The sequence below is a fragment of the Pristis pectinata genome, chromosome 5 (assembly GCF_009764475.1).
Source record: "Pristis pectinata isolate sPriPec2 chromosome 5, sPriPec2.1.pri, whole genome shotgun sequence".
Classification (NCBI taxonomy): Eukaryota; Metazoa; Chordata; class Chondrichthyes; order Rhinopristiformes; family Pristidae; genus Pristis; species Pristis pectinata.
This window is the reverse complement of record NC_067409.1, coordinates 47,248,596-47,268,436: the sequence shown is the minus strand read 5'-3', so window position 1 is coordinate 47,268,436 and position 19,841 is coordinate 47,248,596. Positions and strand designations below refer to the sequence as shown.

Sequence of the window (19,841 nt, the reverse complement as noted above, 5' to 3'; positions counted from 1 at the left end):
TCTGGATGGGAAGCATCCTGGTTTAATCATGGGAAGTAGGAGTCAAAATTGGGGAGACAGTCTCAATCTTCCTTTCCTCCTTGGAAAATAGGTTTGCACCAGAGAACTGAAGTTGTTGTATCCCATTTTTTTTAAAAGAAAGGGTCAAACCTGACAACTACAAATCAATTAGTGTAATATTGGTGAAAAGGAAAGAAAGTAATCAGAGCCATAATTTAATGGCATTGGAAAAAGAGTAGGCTAACAATTGAAAGGTAGCATTAGTTTGTTTAATGCAAATCACATTTCACTAACTTAGTTGAGACCTTGATTGCAGGTAGTTGACACTGCGTACATGGACTTACATTTGTATTTCACAAAATACCTGGCTGGCAAAATCAAAGTTAATGGTGTGAAAGGGACACCAACACTTTGAATATAATTGCTTAGAGTCCAGGGAGTAGTAGTGAATGAGATTTTGTGATCTGGAATACTCAGTGTGAAGGGTTGTGAAATGCATTCAATAATAACATTCAAAAGCAAATTAAATAACTTCATGAAAGGAACAAGTTTACATAGGTTTGGGGCAAGAGAAGGTGAGCAGGAATAACTGAATAATTATACCAAAGAACTGCAATAGACTTGGTGAGCCATTTGATCTTCTGTGGTTTGTTCATAAGTGTGTTCTACTATACAGCTTTAATATTGTTGAGTGGAGAAATATACCTTTGTTTCCAAGTGCTAATTTATGCTGGAGTATCAGTCACTAGTTGTACTCACCCCTCATATACGGTATTTGGTTTCCTTGAAAAGAATTTACAAATTACTATTTCATAGTAAAACATTCTTACATGCAAATTTCAGTGATTATTTGCACCACTCCTGATTTTCATCCACCAAAACTCCAATTCACTATAAACACAAGTTTGGCCCATGCAAAAGGTCAGTGAACTTAAATTTCTTACTTTTACACTAGAACCGTTTATCTCAAGACCACAATTTCTAGGATACTGCAGTAATAATTATCTAAACAGTTCAACTTTTTTCTCTTACTGTATTTCCTTTATTTTTGAATGCTTCTGCTATTAAAATATTATACCATAAAGATTGGTGGCATTTTCTTTAATATACTGTGCTTGATGTACATAAATGATGAGCCAATCTTAAATTTATGACATCAGTAAAATAAAAGGGAATTGGAGGAAGACAGATTGTGGTTTGTTCTTTCCTTGGGACTTGAATGTTCACACTGATTTCTTATTTTATAATGGATTATACATTTGTGCAAAAGCTGATCTGATTCTTAGGAAATGTTGATGCAAGTTACTGACAGGACACAAAAACCAACAGAAATCAAAGAAATTCTGTGGAATTGCCTTATTTTGACCTCTCCTAAAAATGGGCAGTATAGTTATATTAAAACCTTGTGTTTTTTTGAAATTTGTTTATACTTACCCACTACTCTTCCCAGGAACAGGGTCTTCAGAGAATTAAACTTGATATCTGAACTTGCTGGAAGGCTATAAGGAACTGGGGGATAATGGTCCAGCTGAGCAAAGAATAAAAAAGATATTTTTAAAAAATAGGCATGATATAAAATTGAAATATTATTTTATATTTGATCACTTAAATTACCAATAGCTTTCCAAATCAGCTAAATATAACATTTGTTGTTTGTGCTAAATCTACAATATTTATAATGCTAAATCTGCTTCTAAAATTTAGCTCCATTGATTGCATGGAATGAGAAACCTAAAATAACTGGAGATTACAACCCAGAGTTGAAAGATGTTGAAGAACTGTTGGAGTTTTACAAGCCATTTATACAAAAAATCTTCCAGTCTATTTTCTGTGAAACAGAAATCAAATGTGTGATTTTTGATCTGAGGATTACAGTGTGTTCAAATATTGGGAATATTATTGATGTATTTTGTGTTTAGTCTTTGTGACTGCGGAAGTATCTTTAACCTGTAATAACATGTTAATTCTGCAGGAACAGGAGTGGGCATTTCAAACACCCAAGCCTGTTCCACTATTCAATTTGATCATGCTTATCTGGATCTTAATTTCATAAAAACTTGATTCTAAACCCTTGATATTTTATCATCTTGAAGGCTGATTCCTGAGTGTTACTCAGTTTCTAGTTTTATAAAAGTGAAAATACTTAAATAAATGAAATAAAATAGCATATGGTTTCCTTTACTCCCCACATGCTTTTTTTCATGATTGCTCTCGATAGTGTCCTGGAGACTAATCAAAAATTCCTGTAGAATGCAGGATGGTCCTAACCCACTGAACAGCTGAATCTTTGCGGCTTCCCTCTGTACACTGACCCTGGCAAAATAAAGACCAGGTTCCCTCTACATTTGCAACTCATTCCAATTCCTGAGGCAGTGAATGGCAGCGCCCTGGCGAGTGCAGTAGAACAAAGGGGTACAAGTACATATCTAGACAGAGTGGTGAAGAAGGTGTATGGCACACTTTTCTTCATCAGTTGGGGCAGAGTACAAGAATTGGGATGTCATGTTATGGATGTACGAGTTGTAGGTGAGACCACACAGACACCACCATCACAGACTTTATCAGCAAGTGTGTGGCGGACTGTGTACCAAAGTAGACAATCTGGGTGTTCCCAAACAGAAAACCATGGACGAACTGAGAGATCCACTCCCTACTGAAGGAGAGGACCGCTGCACACAAATCTGGTGATCCTGATCTGTACAGGCAATCGAGGTATGACCTTTGGAAAGCTATCAGGGATGCTAAGAGGCAATACCGACTCAAAATAGAGTCCCTGACTGGCCGTCAGTTATGGCAGGGCTTACATGCCGTAACAGGCTACAAGATGAAGTCGGGCTGCATAATTACAACAGCGCAACCCTTCCAGATGAACTTAACGCATTCTATGCGTGTTTTGAACAGAAGGGAAGTGGATTGTCACCATCCACCCTGACAGCCACCAATGAAGCTGAACCTGTGATCACAGTGGAGGACGTAAGGTCAGTCTTTCGGAGAGTGAACACAAGGAAAGCACCTGGCCCAGATGGTGTCCCTGGCCGTGTGCTCAGATCTTGTGCTGATCAGCTGGCAGAAGTACTTGCAGACATATTTAACCTCTCCCTGCTTCAAGCTCAGGTTCCCACCTATTTTAGGAAAACCACCATCATCCTGGTACCAAAGAAAAGCAAGGTAACATGCCTCAATGACTACCGACCAGTGGCTCTGACATCTGCCACCATGAAGTGCTTTGAGAGGTTGGTCACGGCATGCATCAACTCTAGCCTACCAGACAACCAGGACCCATTGCAATTCACCTATTGCTGAAACAGATCTACAGCGGATGCCATCTCCCTGGCCCCACGCTCACCTCTGGAGCATCTGGACAGTAAAGACATCTACATTAGACTATTGTTTATTGACTACAGCTCTGCCTTCAATACAATAATCCCAAGTAAGCTTGTCACCAAACTCCAAGACCTAGGACTCAACACCTCCCTCTGTAACTGGATCCTTGACTTTCTAACGAACAGACCACAATCAGTGAGGATAGGCAGCAATACCTCCGGCATGATTATTCTCAACACTGGTGCCCCACAAGGCTGCGTCCTCAGCCCTCTACTCTACTCCCTATACACTCATGACTGTATGGCCAGATTCTACTCTAACTCCATCTACAAGTTTGCAGATGATACCACTATTCTAGGCCGTATCTCAAACAGCGATGAGTCGGAGTACAGGAAGGAGATAGAGAGCTTAGTGGAATGGTGTCATGACAACAATCTTGCCCTCAATGTCAACAAAACAAAAGAGCTGGTCATTGACTTCAGGAAAGGGGGCGGTGTACATGCACCTGTCTACATCAGTGGTGCTGAAGTTGAGAGGGTCGAGAGCTTCAAGTTCTTGGGAGAGAACATCACCAACAGCCTGTCCTGGTCAAATCACATAGAAGCTACAGCCAAGAAAGCTCACCAGTGCCTCTACTTCCTCAGGAGGCTAAAGAAATTTGATTTGTCCGCTTTGACTCTCACCAACTTTTACCGATGCACCATAGAAAGCATCCTATCTGGATGTATCACGGCTTGGTACGGCAACTGCTCTGCCCAGGACCGCAAGCTGCTGCAGAGAGTTGTGGACACAGCTCAGCACATTACGGACACCAGCCTCCCCTCCTTGGACTCTGTCTTTACCTCTCGCTGTCTCGGTGAAGCAGCCAGCATAATCAAAGACCCCACCCACCCGGGACATTCTCTCTTCTCTTCCATTGGGTAGAAGATACAAGAGCCCGAAGGCATGTACACCAGACTTAAGGACAGCTTCTACCCCACTGTGATAAGACTATTGAACAGTTCCCTTATACAATGAGATGGACTATGACTCATGATCTACCTTGTCGTGACCTCGCACCTTATCACACTGCACTTTCTCTGTAGTTATGACACTTTACTCTGTACTGTTATTGTTCTTACCTCTACTACCTCAATGCACTCTGTACTGACTCAATGTAACTTCACTGTGTAACGAATTGACCTGTACGATTGGTTTGTAAGACAAGCTTTTCACTGTACCTCAGTACAAGTGACAATAATAAACCAATACCAATACCACACCTGGAGTATTGTGTGCAGTTCTCGTTGTCATACTAAAGGAAGGATGTGATTTAAACAGAGAAAGTGCAGAAAAGCTTAACAAGGATGTTACATACAGCACAGAACAGTACAGCACAGAACAGGCCCTTCGGCCCACAATGTTGTGCCGACATAGTTAATCCCTCCTACCTACAGAATGCCCATATCCCTCCACTTTCCTCTCATTCATGTGCTAATCCAAGCTCCTCTTAAAAGCCCCCAATGAGTTTGCCTCCACCACCCTATCAGGAAACGCATTCCAGGCATCCACCACTCTCTGAGTAAAAAACTTATCCCTCACGTCTCTTCTGAAACTACCCCCGTCACCTTAAATGCGTGCCCTCTGGTATTGGATTGTTCAATAATGGGAAAAAGATATTGCTTATCCACCCTATCTATGCCCCTCATAATTTTATACACTTCCAACAGATCACCCCTAGGCCTCTGCTGCTCCAGAGAAAAGAGCCCAAGTTTGTCCAGCTCCTTCTGATAGCACATACCCTCTCATCCAGGCAGCATCCTGGTAAAACTCCTCTGCACCCTCTCTAAAGCAGGACTGGACGTCTTGAGTTATAGACTGGAACTGTTTTCCCTGGAGCAAAGGAGGCTGAGTGGTGACGTTATAAGGGGCATAGATAACGTGGATGATCACAGTCTTTTTTCCCAGGGGATTTAAAGGGGACCTGATGGGCAGGTTTTTCCACACAGAGGGTAGTATGTATATGAAACGAGTTGCCAGAAGAAGTGGTAGAGGCAGGTACGATTATAATGTTGAAAAGCCACTTGGATAGGTACATGGATAGGAAAGGTCTAGAGGGATATGGGCAAATGGGACTAGCTCAGCAATGCACCTTGGTCGGCATGGATGGGTTGGGACAAAGAGCCTGTTGTCATGCTGTATAACTCTTAAGACTTTACGACTGGTGTGCAACCACTATGAAGACATTGAACTATAAACAGAAAAAAAACTGCAAATACTTAGCAAATCAGGCAGCATCTGTGGAGAAAAACTCCACAGATGCATCCTGACTTGCTGTATATTTCCAACATTTTTGATAAAGACATTACTTATTGAATATGGTGTTTCTCCTACAGCAGAGTAAGAAAAAAAATCACAGCATTGGAAGCAAGGAAGAAAATGATTAACTGAGAGGAAAATAAACGTGACCTTAGAGTCATAGAACAATACGGCACGGATACAGGCCCTTTAGCCAAACAAGTCCATGCCGACCACGGTGCCCACTCAGCTGTCCCAATTTCCTGCGTTTGGCCCCTCCCCTCCACGCATCTATTGAAGTACCTCTTAAATTATACCATTATACCTGCCTCAACCACTTCCTCTGGCAGCTCATTCCGTGTACTCACCATCTCATAGGTGAAAAAGTTGCCCCTCAGGTCCCTTTTAAATCTTTCCCCTCTCACCCTAAACCTAAGACTCCTAGTTTTGGGCTCTCATACCCTGGGGAAACATGATGGAATGATGGAAACAAAATCAATTGTGGCTGTCGAAAGGGAATTGGGCAGGCATGTGAGTTAAAATAAATTACAGGACTCTATATAAACTGTGGAAGAATGGGACTGGACAGATTTCTTGACAGACACCCAGTATAAACTCAATTGGCCAAATGGTCTCCTCCTGTGCCCTTACCATTTCCATGAGTCAGTAAGAGATCTTGCACATTTACTATTTGTCTTCAAGAATAGGAACTTGTCTTGGAGGATTGCTTTAATCAAGACCATGTGACCCCAGGACCACACTGGTCTTGGATGAAGCTTTATTGTATTTTGCTTAAAATAATTCAGCATATGATGAATATATTGCATATGCTTTCAAATAAACTGATTTTATTTGAAACTTGATAAAGTGTTTGACCTAATCCTTGAATTTTCTCAGGCCATGCTCTTTAATATAGGATCACTAATGTGGTTTAAAGTAATTTTTTATCTAATATCTGAATCATTTATAAATCATGCCCTTATTTTCTTTAAACACAGTCTGATACTTCAATACAATGTTTAAGCGTTCATCCTTTGATTTTTTTTGAATAAAATCTTTTCAACAAATATTGAGTATTTTGGCAATTTTGAGAATTTCTCTCCTTGGAATTAAATAACAAATTACATAATGCTTCCTGTATAATGCTCCATTGAAAAGTGAATTAGAAACATACTGTAAATTTCATTTTAGGTTTGTAATATAACAAAATACCTCATAAAATTGTGGCATTCCTAATATTAGAAGTTTCCTTATATTGAGTAAACAACTGTGATTTAATTCTTTCCTCAGTTGCTATATATACTACCTTGAAACCAAGTTTAAACTAAATTACATTTGATTTAATGTCATAGATTAAGTAATTTTGAAGAAGCTGTGAACTATTTTGGGATTACTTGAGGTACAGGAAAGCACTACTTAAATACAAGACTTTTTAAAACATATTTATATAGCCCAATTTTTAGGTGACAAAATTGCTATGTATCAGGGAGCTGGCCAAGAAAATTGCGAGAATGAATAAAATAATTTCATAAAAAGCAAAGATTGTTCAGTATAATTTCTGTTCATTCACAGAAGCATATTTGTACAGGAAAACTCTTTGATCAGCAGAACCAAAAATGACAATTAGTTGCACTTAAGCGATAAAATGTGGTGTCATTCCAATTTGAGACAGTATTCTTCAGAAAAACACTAAGAACACTTTGATTAACATTACAAATAAATTGGAAACTTTACAGGAGAATAGCATTTTTAACAGTTGCATTGTTTTAATTATGCAATGAGAATATATACGATAAGAGACAGGAATAGGTCATATGGCCCCTTGAGTTTTCTCCATCTTATAACGTGATTACTAATTAACCCTGTCTCATTAGATCTGGGATAACCTTTCAGTTGTTCATTTTATAGGATATTGTTCCTGAAAACTGTGCTGAATGTACTTTTATGAACTCATCCTCAAACACTTTTGATTTATCCAACAGCATTAAAGTCAAAGACCCCATGATTATTGTACCTTTGCTACAATTTTTCTTATTTCTTGATCAATTCTCTCTCCACCTGTGTTGCTGCTGTTAGGGCATCAACCACTACAACCTCAGTTTCTAGTATCCAGTTACCTGTTATTTCCTCCACCCATTCTGATTCTTCTTTTTCTGCTGGGCCATGATCATTCCTCTTTGCATCTTTTATGTTGTCCTTTATTAAAAAGGCAAATCCGTTCACCTCCCATTCCCTTTCCAGTTCATTTCTAAACGTCAATTAACCTGTTTGTCTCTGGACATAACAATTTTATGTCCGACATTGTAAAGTTCCAGGGAAAAGCCAACTTCAACACCAGCAGTGAAGCCATCATGTAGGGAGGGCAGAATAAATGAAAAAACTTGACAGATGGCTAAACTGCATTACCTTGCTTAGCTGACTGTCAAATCTGCCAAGATTTTGACTGCTTTTGTATGCTCCTTACATCAAAAAACAATTAAAAATTAATGAAACATAAAAAACAATTAAAATAATTAAAAATTAAAGCACTTAAACACTCTTAAACAAAAGCTTTCAAGCAAATTAATTTATGTAAACAAAATCTAAATTATATTACACTTTCCTAGTTTCCTTGTAGCCATTCCTCTCCATTCAAATGAGTGGACTTGCTGTTTCTACATCAATTATAAACCGGTGCAGGTTCACTGGGCAAGATGCTAGACTGTATTTTTTTAGGAAATGTACATTGTTGATAATAAAGCAGTCCATGTTCTTATGCAGAAATGCCTGGACAACATTCAGGCTTGGGATAATAAATTCACCATCTCCAACAAGATATTGTCTAACCACCCCATTGAATATCCCAGTCTTGATACTCGAGAAACAAAGGACTGCAGATGCTGGAATATCTAGATGTTGGAATATCTAGGTAGGGTATCCTTCCATGTCCATCTCAGGAGATTCCTTATCCACCGACATCTTCTACAAACCCACCAACGCCCACAGCTACCTCGATTACATCTCCTCCCACCCTGTCTCTTGCAAGGATGCTATCCCTTTTTCTCAATTTCTCTGCCTCCGCCGCATCTGCTCCCATGATGAGGCTTTCCACTCCAGGACATCCGAGATGTCCAACTTCTTTACTAACCGTAGCTTCCCTTCTACTGTGATCAAGAGAGCTGGCACCCGCATCTCTGCCATTTCCTGCACCTCTGGTCTCACCCCCACCCCTCTCAGAAACAACAGGGAATGGATCCCTCTTGTCCTCATATTTCATCCTACCAGCCTATGTATCCAACACATCATTCTCCGCCATCTCCGTCATGTCCAAGGAGACCCCAGCACCAAGCACATCTTCCCATCCCCACTCCTTTCTGCCTTTCACATAGACTGCTCTCTCCACAACTCCTAGTTCATTCCTCCTTCCCACCCATCCCGCTCCCACCCCAGGAACTTTCCACTGCCCCTGCCATAGGTGCAACACCTGCCCCTACACCACCTTTATCACCTCCACCCAGGGACCCAAACAGTCCTTTCAGGTGAGACAGAGATTTACTTGCACCTCCCTTAATATCATCTGCTGCATTCGGTGCTCCAAGTGTTGCCTCTTCCACATTGGCGAGATCAAACGCAGAATAGGTTACTGTTTTGCAGAACGCCTGTGCTCCGTCCGTAGCCGCGACCTGCACCTCCCTGTTGCCAGTCACTTCAACTCCCCCTCCCATTTCATCACAGATATGTCGGTCCTTGGCCTCCTCCACTACCAGGAGAAGTCCAAGCACAAACTGGAGGAACAGCACCTCATTTTCTGTCTTGGAAACTTGCAGCCTAATAGCATGAACATTGAATTCTCCCACTTTAAGTAATCACCTCAACCGTCCCCTGCCCCCCAACCATGCATCTTCTTATCTTCCCTTTCCTAGCCTCTCTCTTTTTTCTACCCTTTTTCCCTCCTTACCTTTTACCCATCCCCCAGTGGGTCTGCTCTCCCCTCCTCCCCTGCACCTGTCTATCACTATTTCTTACCTGCATCTACCTATCACCAACTTGTGCCCACCCCACCTCCCCTCTTGTCTCCACCTATCACTGCCCTCCATTAACATCCTTGGCATCACCTTAGATCAGAATTTTAACACAGACAGCCACATAAATACAATGGCAACAAGACCAGATCAGAAGGTGGATATTCTGCAAAGTGAACCTTGGCTCCTGACTTCCTAAAACTTCTCCACCTTCTACAAATCAGAAGTCAAAAGTGTGATTGAATGCACACCTTATGTCTGGATGAGCATGACTTCAACAACACACAAGCTCCTCGAAACTATACAGGACAACGCAGCCCACTTGTCTGGCACCAGATCAGCACTCTTAACATTCATTCCGTCCGTCATTGGTATACCATGGTTTTTTACAAGGTGAGTTACAAGGATGGAGCTACCAACAAAACATCTCTTATTGAAGGCAGTCAATGCTCAATAACAACAATGCATCAAAACGCATACTGAATGGTGCACGTAGTCCTTAAACTCACATTCACACATTTGACACCAAACTGTCAATTTTTAAGTTTTACTCAAGGCTGTTGCCTTTGTGCATGGTTCACATAATAATGGGAAATAGAGAAATGGCAGAGATTCTAAATTGGATCGGTGCTGTCAGTAGAAGCAAATATCTCAATAATGATGGATAGACAAGAGGCTAAAGGGAGGGAGGAACTTTAAACAACCTCAACCACAAGAAAGAAAAGTACTCTGCAAACTGATGAAACTAAAATCTGACAAGTCCCCTGACCCAGATTGCCTTCTTTTCAGGGTATTAAAGGATGTGTCTGCAGTGATAGTGGATGCCCCATGAATTAGTATTGGGGCCTTAACAATATATACAAATAATTTGGAGGAAGAGTCTGAGCATAACACAGGCAAATTTGTTGATGAGACAAATACAGATGGGTTAGTTATTTACAAACTGTGGAAAGTGATGGGGGTCAATTAAATGTGTGGATAAGAAATGAAATAAAACAAAAACTGCTGTAAATCTGAAAGTGAGATTAAGGTAAAGGACAAGAATTTGGCAGATGGAGTATAATATGGGAAATATGAAGCTATCAAGTTTAGAAGGGAAAATAAAAACAAATCATTATTTAAGTGGAGTGAGACTACAGTATGTTGTGGCACACAAGTATCTTGGGATCTACAGATGAAACACAAAATATTAGCATGTGTGTACACCAAGCAAGGGACATGGGATATAAAAGGTAAGTTTTGGTACAACTTGACAGGGTGCTGGTGTGACAGCATCTGGAATACCATGTGCAGTTTTTGTCTCCCTGTTTAGGAAGGGCATTGTGGCACTGGAGGCAGCACAGCAAAGGCTTAGTAGCTTGATTCCTGGGATGAAGAGGCTGATGTATGAAACAAGATTGAGCAGGTTGGGCTTATACTTACTGGAATTTATTAGAATGAGAGATGATCTAATTAAAATATATAAGACTCTTGGAGGGGAGGGTGGGGCGGGGATTGATAAGGTGAGGATTGATAAGGGGGATTGATAAACATCCTGAGAGGATGTTTTCCAAAATGAGGAAGCATAATTTCAGGAATGAGGGGGTCATGCATTTAAGATGGAGGAAGAGTTTTTTTCTTTCAGTTCATGAATCTTTGGAGTTCTCTACCCTAGAGAGCTGTGGAGTTGAGTCATTGAATTTATTCAAGATGGAAATTGACAGATATTTAAACCACAAGGGTTATGAGGAGATGGCAGGGAAGTGGTGTTGAAGCCAAGATTGAATCAGCCACAATATTGTTGAATGGCAGAGCAGGCAAGAAGGGCTGATTGGTCTACTCCTGCTACTCATGGAAATGTTTGATTTGGCAAATATTCTAAGTCGCACACAATGTTTTATCAGTACTGTCTATGGAATGTCTGGATTACAGGTTTTTCCTTTGATACAGGTATTTCCATGATACATGTTCAGCCTTTGTTTCCAGACTTACAGAGTTCTGACTAATTGGATCACACTCTGAATCATATCACATGGATAAAACACTGGAATAATGTTCACTAAGAAATGTACATATTTGGTGCAAATCAGGAGTCACTGCTGTCGACAGCCAAACAGAGTTATATAGAACATGATTTACCTACTAACTCTCGGATATTAGTGGTTGCAGCTGTATCACATCAGAAGAAAAATGAGCTTAGCACCAACTATTTGTTATGCAAATGTGATGGCAGATGGCAGGATGCACATTGGACCAAGTGTTTCAGTGTTGTCAGGATGATGCTATCAACTAGGTTAATATAGCATTGAGAAAATACAAATTTTTGCATTGTGCAATATGTCAGCTGTGATGAGAAGTTTAAAAGAGAGCAATTGTTAACACAGCCATGATACAGTTTAATTAAGGTGAGGCCACATGGTTATAACCTGAAGGTCTTCTAATTATAGTGAGCAGTCAAGGAAGATGGATAGCTTAGTGAGTTCGAAAATGTACAAATTAAATGATGCCATTAGTATTGCAATCAAAGATAAATACCACCAACATTTTAGATATCATTTTTTCATGGCTTAGAGGCATATCTTGTTTCTAGATCTTGAACACTCTAAAACTAGGAGATGAGACATTACAGGCTCAGTACTTGAATTAAAGAGATTCATTAAAATTGCCCATCAGGTATGTTTTCACATTACTGATGTGCGTTCATCAGACTTTGATTGCGATTTCAACTCATTACAATGTGAAGTTAGTCATAAAGTTAAGCTCTATAACGTGTGTTAATCAAATTAAACAATTACTAACAGTTAACAGGCAAAGTCAGAATTGTACTGCATTTGAAAAAAAATCAAGGCAGTTTTTCCTAAGGGCAAGGTAGGGTTAAAATTGGCTATTTCCTTTACGTTCCTGAGTCATACCATGGCCAAAGCAAAGATTTTAAGGTTTGAGCTGTATCTAGAACTAGCTAGTGACACTGTTTTTGTCATTCCATAGGTCATATCTTCAGGACCAAACAATACTATAAAGTTTGTTAATTACTTTTCAAGTATTGTCATTTGAGGTGATATAGGCAAAGTCAGCATAATTATAGATACATGTCCAGTTATTCTATTTTTGATTATGTTAGTTGAGAAATAAATACTGGTCAGGAGAATTTCTTTTTCCCAATAATTACTCAGGGTTCTTTAAATCTATCTGAACAGGCAAACAGACCATTGACTTAACACATCTTCTGAAATGAAGTGCAGTCTATATTCTGCCAGAAGTACCTGGAATGGAATTCAAATTGCAACCATCTGATTCATAGTGGAGAGTGCTATCACTAAAATAGTAGAAAATATTAGGACAGATAAGTCCCCGGGGCCTGACGGAATATTCCCCAGGCTGTTTCGTGAGGCGAGGGAGGAGATTGCTGAACCGTTTGGTTAGGATCTTTGAGTCCTCATTGTCAACGGGAATGGTACCAGAGGACTGGACGGTGGTGAATGTTGTCCCCTTATTCAAAAAAGGTAGTAGAGATAGTCCAGGGAAATACAGACTGGTGAGCCTTACGTCTGCGGTGGCTAAGCTGTTGGAAAGGATTCTAAGAGATAGGATCTATGAGCATTTAGAGAAACATGGACTGATTAGGGACAGGCAGCCTGGCTTCGTGAAGGGAAGATCTTACCTCACAAGCCTGATAGGGTTCTTTGAGGAGGTGACCAGGAAGATTGATGAGGGTAGTGCAGTGGATGTGGTCTACGTGGATTTTAGTAAGGCGTTTGACAAGGTTCCGCATGGTAGGCTTCTTCAGAAGGTCAGAGGCCAAGGGATCCGGGGAAGCTTGGCTGTGTGGATTCAAAATTGGCTTGCCTGTAGAAAGCAGAGGGTTGCGGTGGAGGGAGTGCATTCGGATTGGAGGGCTGTGACTAGTGGTGTCCCGCAGGGATCGGTTCTGGGACCTCTACTTTTTGTGATATTTATTAACGACTTAGCTGAGGGGGTGGAAGGCTGGGTTAGCAAGTTTGCAGATGATACAAAGATTGGTGGTGTTGTGGATAGTGTGGAGGGCTGTCGAAGCTTGCAGAGGGATATTGATAGGATGCAGGGCTGGGCTGACAAGTGGCAGATGGAGTTCAATCCAGAGAAGTGTGAGGTCGTACACTTTGGAAGGACAAATTCCAAGGCTGAGTACGGGTAAATGGCAGGATTCTGAGCAGTGTAGAGGGGCAGAGGGATCTGGGGGTTCATATCCACAGATCACTGAAAGTTGTCTCGCAGGTGGATAGGGTAGTTAAGAAAGCTTATGCGATGTTAGCTTTCATAAGTCAGGGGATCGAGTTTAAGAGCCGCGAACTGGTGATGCAGCTTTACAAAATTCTGGTTAGGCCACACTTAGAGTACTGTGTCCAGTTCTGGTCGCCTCATTATAGGAAGGATGTGGAGGTGTTGGAAAGGGTGCAGAGGAGATTTACCAGGATGCTGCCTGGATTAGAGAGTATGGATTATGAGGAGACACTAAAGGAGCTGGGGTTGTTCTCATTGGAGAGAAGGAGGATGAGGGGAGACATGATAGAGGTATACAAGATATTGAGAGGAATAGATAGAGTGGACAGCCAGCTCCTCTTTCCCAGGGCACCAATGCTCAAAACAAGGGGACATGACTTTAAGGTATTGGGTGGGAAGTTCAAGAGTGATGTCAGAGGGAGGTTTTTCACCCAGAGAGTGGTGGTGCATGGAATGCGCTGCCTGGGGTGGTGGTGGAGGCTGATACATTGGACAAGTTCAAGAGATTGTTTGATAAACATATGGAAGAATTCAAGTTAGAGGGATATGTGGGAGGAAGGGGTTAGATAGTCTTAGGTGTGGTTTGAAGGGCGGCACAACATGGTGGGCTGAAGGGCCTGTATTGTGCCGTATTGTTCTATGGTTCTATGATAATCCAAGAGGACAGTTAAGGAATTATCATTCATTGTATAAATTTGTACATGGCAGACAAAAATTATTAACAAGATTATGGCACATACTCAGTTTTGTTACTGAGTTGACCAAAACCAAAAGAAAAATAAACCTGAATAAAATCGATGCAAAAGCTTCTTTAAAATTTTTTTTCATTCAGATTTGAATATCCGAATTGTATAGACAAAAACTAATTCAATGCATTGTTTGTGCTTCCACTAGGCAATCAAGCAGATCCCATAACGACCTCTCACATAGTTAATTATTTTGTAGTGAAGTGCCTAGCTCCTCATTGTGGGGGTTTCCTATGCCCAAACAGTCACTGGAAGATTCAATGCGAGTGATTTCTGCAACAAATTCCACTCAATTGTTCCACAACTTACTAGTTCAGCGGCCTAACCGAGCTGAAAATAGACCATTGCACATCAATCACACAAAAAACACTCAAGAGTCAATCCTAATTTTTTTTCATTAACAAGACATGGAGATCACTGGCAAAACCAACACTTATCACTCATCCCTAACTTCTTTTGAGAAAGTGTTAGTGAACCACCTTCATGTTCAGCTGCAATCTGTGTGTTGTTGGTAGTGCTTGCCAGCATTTTGACCCAGCAAAAATGAAAGAATGCGAGTATCTTTCCAAGTTAAGTTAAAGTGTGATCTGGGGAGAACATGTGGATAGTGACATTCACATGTGGTTGCTGCTCTTGTGCTTCGAGAAGGTAGAGCTAGTGGGTTTGGGAGGCACTGATGGTGAGTTGCTGTACTGCACTTTGTACATGACAAACACAGCAACCATACTGAGCTGCTGATAAAGGGTGTGAACATAAATTTTAAGAAACAGGCTTGCAGATCTGCAGATTTAAGTAAATATTTTAATTATCACAGTGTCTATCTGAAGTAATATTAAACTGAGAAACCAAAATATTATACTTACATAAAATTTGTATAATTTCAAGTGGTGCAATTCAACTGAGAAATGCTTACCCTCATGTTCCACTCCAGAACAAACTATTAACTTCCAGACGCATAGTGCTATATAATACAGAGCTCTTCATTTGAATTTCTAGGCTTTACTGTCTTAGGACAGTTTGCATCAAAACATAATAATATTGGGACAGTGTTTTTTACACTTCCCTCCACCTTGATGTGAGCCACAGTTAAAAATTCTCACCAAGTTAGTCACTTGCTTTAATCCTACTTTAATTTCCATGGCTGACAGGCAGGACACCTGTCAGAAGACGGATCCTACAGTATGTAAGCAGTGTTTTTTGATTACACGAGCAATGTTATAATCCATTCTGATTCATGAGCAAGTATCCTTCAGTGTGGTTTGATTTTAGTTCTTTATTTAAAACCCACTTACTACACAAGACCAGGAAATAGTTTATTTATAATGCATGCTGATTCACATACTTATTATGGACTTGTCTTAGCAAGTACAGCAGGCAGCTCAATGATGTGACATGGGCATGGTGTGGCTATGTCATTGCAGGCATTATTGGCAAGGCCTGTATTTTATCTTCATCTGCTATTGCCATGAAATTGAGTTTTTTCATGGGGCAGTTATGAATAAACAACATTGCTATCAAACTGGAGTCTAATTTTTACTAGACCAATAAGTAGGGCAAATTACCTTTCAATAGATAGTTCCATGGTCACTATTACCAATAGTAGCTTTGCAGATCTATTTTATTAACTGTCATGATGGAATTGAAATTGGATAATTATTCCAAACCGCTGAATTAGTAGTCCAGTAGCATAACCATTATACTGCTTACCTAATGTATGCTGATTGGAATTTGGCATTGCTCAGTTATAAAGAAAATGATTTGTCCAATGTTGCTACAATATGACTACTTTCAACTTTGACATCTGGTCAACAGCCTGGTGTGAAAAACAGGAGAATTTGCAGTAACTGCACAGTCTGCTCTAACAGGTCACTGCAGTTAACAGTTATCTCCCATCTGCTTGGTGCCAGCCAGCAGAACACTGATTTGCTGAGGCGCTCTTGGTCCTTCAGTCTGAACACTCACAGGTAGCTACTCCATGAAGTTGTCCATCTGGGTGCCACACTGTTGTATTTGGAAACCCCTACCAGAACCTTGTACGAATCCCTGCCTTCACTCCCCACCCTTCAGGGCAATGCAATCATTGTTTCATTGCTGTGGAAGTACAATGGTTTGTATAGGGTATCCAGCATAACAGTGCTGTAAATAGTGCTGCAAACACATAATGCTATAATAACGCCTTTTAATGCTGATTGTATTAGTGCTCTTATTTTTGGGAATGCATCTGGAACGTTAAGTGACGTACCAGCATATGTCTGAATTGATTTGCCTGTACCAAACTTCGTGCCATCATTTGGAGAAATAATTAAGAAGACTGCAATTGCCAACTCACTGCAGTTGAGCCAATATTTACAGAAAGGAATGTTATGAGGTGAATTGAATATCTTCTTTCAAACATGCATCTACATGGATCAGCCCCAGAAAAATTGACCTTATAATTAAAACATGCATCAAAAATTTTTATGTTTTTTTAGACAAATGAAAAAAAATGAAAATGCCTTGATCAATAATTCTATGCAATCACTGAAGTTGACTATATATTTTATTACTAAGTTTCTCTTGCTTCAGTGTTTGTTTAACTTAACCTGACAAAATGGCTCAGTGCAAAGGAAATGCAAACTTTTGTGGGATGCCTAACCGATGACCCAGTTTAATGCATTTTGTTTAAAGAAATTCAATAATCTCAAATCACTTGAATAATCATATTATTTTTAACGATATATTGCTGAAAATCAATTGTAAAAAACACAAAATGTATTGCCTGAAATAGTGCCAAATATAAATCTTAGTTTTGTTTGGAAGTCTGTTCAGGTAAAGCTTCATAATATTAAAGTTGTAATGATCTAGCATTCCAATCATTAATGGCGAGTACACATACTTTTAGATTACCTTAAGTAAAGACAGAGGATGTTGGAAGTACTCAGTAGAGATACTGTTCCTCAAGCTCACATTGGCATTCATCGGAACAGTGTAAGAAGCCAAAGACAGAAAAGTTAGAGTAGGGACACTATAACCCTTAGGACTCAAAGTGAACTCAGCAATGCCAGATAAATAGCCTTTCCAATTTCCAGCCAAATTTTATCTCTCCACAGATGCTGTCATACCCACTGGATATTTCCAGTATTCCATTATTTCATATTTCCAGCAACTGCAGTATTTTGTTCACAGTCCCAGCACTTTTTCCCCCTTCATTCTCATCCATTTCCTTGTGTTTATATTTCCTCCAGATAAATCCTCCAGAATTAATAAGTCTTCACTAGCCTGTCTTAGCTGGCACTGCCACCATTTATATCATCTTGGTTTCCATCCTATCACAGACATTCCCTTTGTTCTCTCCAGCTCTTAAAATATGTTTTGTTATAGTTTTTCCTAGCTCTGATGAAAGATTGTCAGTCTGAAACATTAACTCTGTTTCTCTCTCCACAGATGCTGTCTGACTGGCTGAATTTTTCCAATATTTGCAGTACTTAGCTTTGAAAGATCTTAAATATTATCATGGAGCCATAGAGTCATGCTGTATGGAAACAGGCCCTCTGGCCTACCACATACATACTGACCATTAATACCACCTCCTCTGCCAGCTCGTTCCAGATAACCATTAAACTCTGTGTGGAAAAACTTACCCCTCAAATCTCCTTTAAATTTCTTCTCTCTCACCTTAAGCCTGTGCCCTCTAGTTCTAGACTCTCCTGCCCTGGGAAAAAGAATCTGACTATCAATGCCCCTCATAATTTAAACATCTCGATAAGATCACCCCTCAGTCTTCTGCATTCTATTCTTTCTGCATTCCTCTGCATTCCTTCTGCAAACCCAGCCTATCCAATCTCTACTTACAACTCCAGCCCTCCATCCCAGGCAGTGAATCACCTCCTGCTGAATCTCTTCTGCACTCTCTCTATTGTTACTCCATCCTTTCTGTAGTGTAGTGACCAGAGCTGTACACAACACTCCAAATGTGGTCTAATTGTTTGCATAGTTGCAACATGACGTCCCAACTCTTATACTCACCGATCTTTGAAAAGTAGCACGAGATCTTTTACGTTCACATGGAAGGGCAGACAGTTCCTTAGTTTAATCTTTCCAACAGATTTTTACTTCCAAGAATAATACTGAATCACATTGTCAGAATGGATTAGCACTGGGCCAAGCCTATCAAAATCAACTGTAACTCAACTGTGGGGAGGAAGGGATCTGATTGTATATTACAAACAAGAGTGCTGGGCTGAACCATAACACCACTGCATCCTACCATAACCACAGCTAATATTTCAACTGATCATATTGAAGCCACTATAAATTGGATAAATTGGATAGCCACTTACATCAAAACATCCATGTTCAAACTAGTAACCACATGTGGTAGACAGAGAGGTGTTTATGTTTTGAGGCATATGTACAATGATGACATGCTCATCAATTAATCCTTTTGAGATTCCTGGCAGGAAACTTCAATCCTCTCTCCCCTGTTGCAAGAGGGGTTGGTCCATTCCTGTTTTATCTGTTTAGATCAACTCAATGTTCATGTTATTTACATGTTAGATTCTTACATAAGGATCATACAAATCCTTAAATAACTTTTGTCTAATTATTCCTTCAGCTTAGAACCACGATATTCAGTTTTCTTTTAGTTTGTATTGTATCAATTTTCATTGATATTCTTCATAATTCATAAACAATCTTAATCAAGTACTTGCCTAATCCTCTGTCACATTCAACTGAGAGTAGCTTTATCTACATTTTCATATAAAATTCAACATTCAAATACACTGCTGCACGCAACACTGAAGTCCTTAACTGTATTTACAATGGAATTATTGCTAAGGTACATACATCTGGCCACTGTAAAATTATTTACAGTGATTACTTTAAGATATCTGCTTCTTAAACTCTTAATTGATCTGGATTCCAAACTCACACAAATGAAAGACATCTGTGGCAGAATGATAGTAAAATTATTACCAGCTTTATTTGAAAACCCCCTGATTGCTCAGTTGGAAATTGTATACATCCCGGTAAAACCGATAGCTGAGAACATTAATATGAATTAACTTATTTGATACACTGTTGGAAAGTGAGGAGAAAATTATTTGCCATGGCCCTCTGGGAATTTTAGATGATATTCTGTCCTCTTCATTGAGTATTTTTTTTCAGTTTAAATTCAGTATTAAACTCAGTCAATTTAAAATAATTTAAAAATAAAGAAAAGAACTGCAACATCAGGTAAAATTGTGATGGGGACAGGGCCACTGTCAGTTGC

At 39.9% G+C, this 19,841-nt stretch overlaps 1 protein-coding gene across 1 annotated transcript in view; it reads right to left on the bottom strand.

Moving 5' to 3' along the window:
* Positions 1–19,841, bottom strand: part of cntnap2a (contactin associated protein 2a) — a 1,327,865-nt gene that overhangs the window by 81,326 nt on the left and 1,226,698 nt on the right. The window contains 1 exon segment of the mRNA XM_052015905.1: positions 1,435–1,528. Within this exon segment, the coding sequence (XP_051871865.1) occupies positions 1,435–1,528 (94 nt within the window).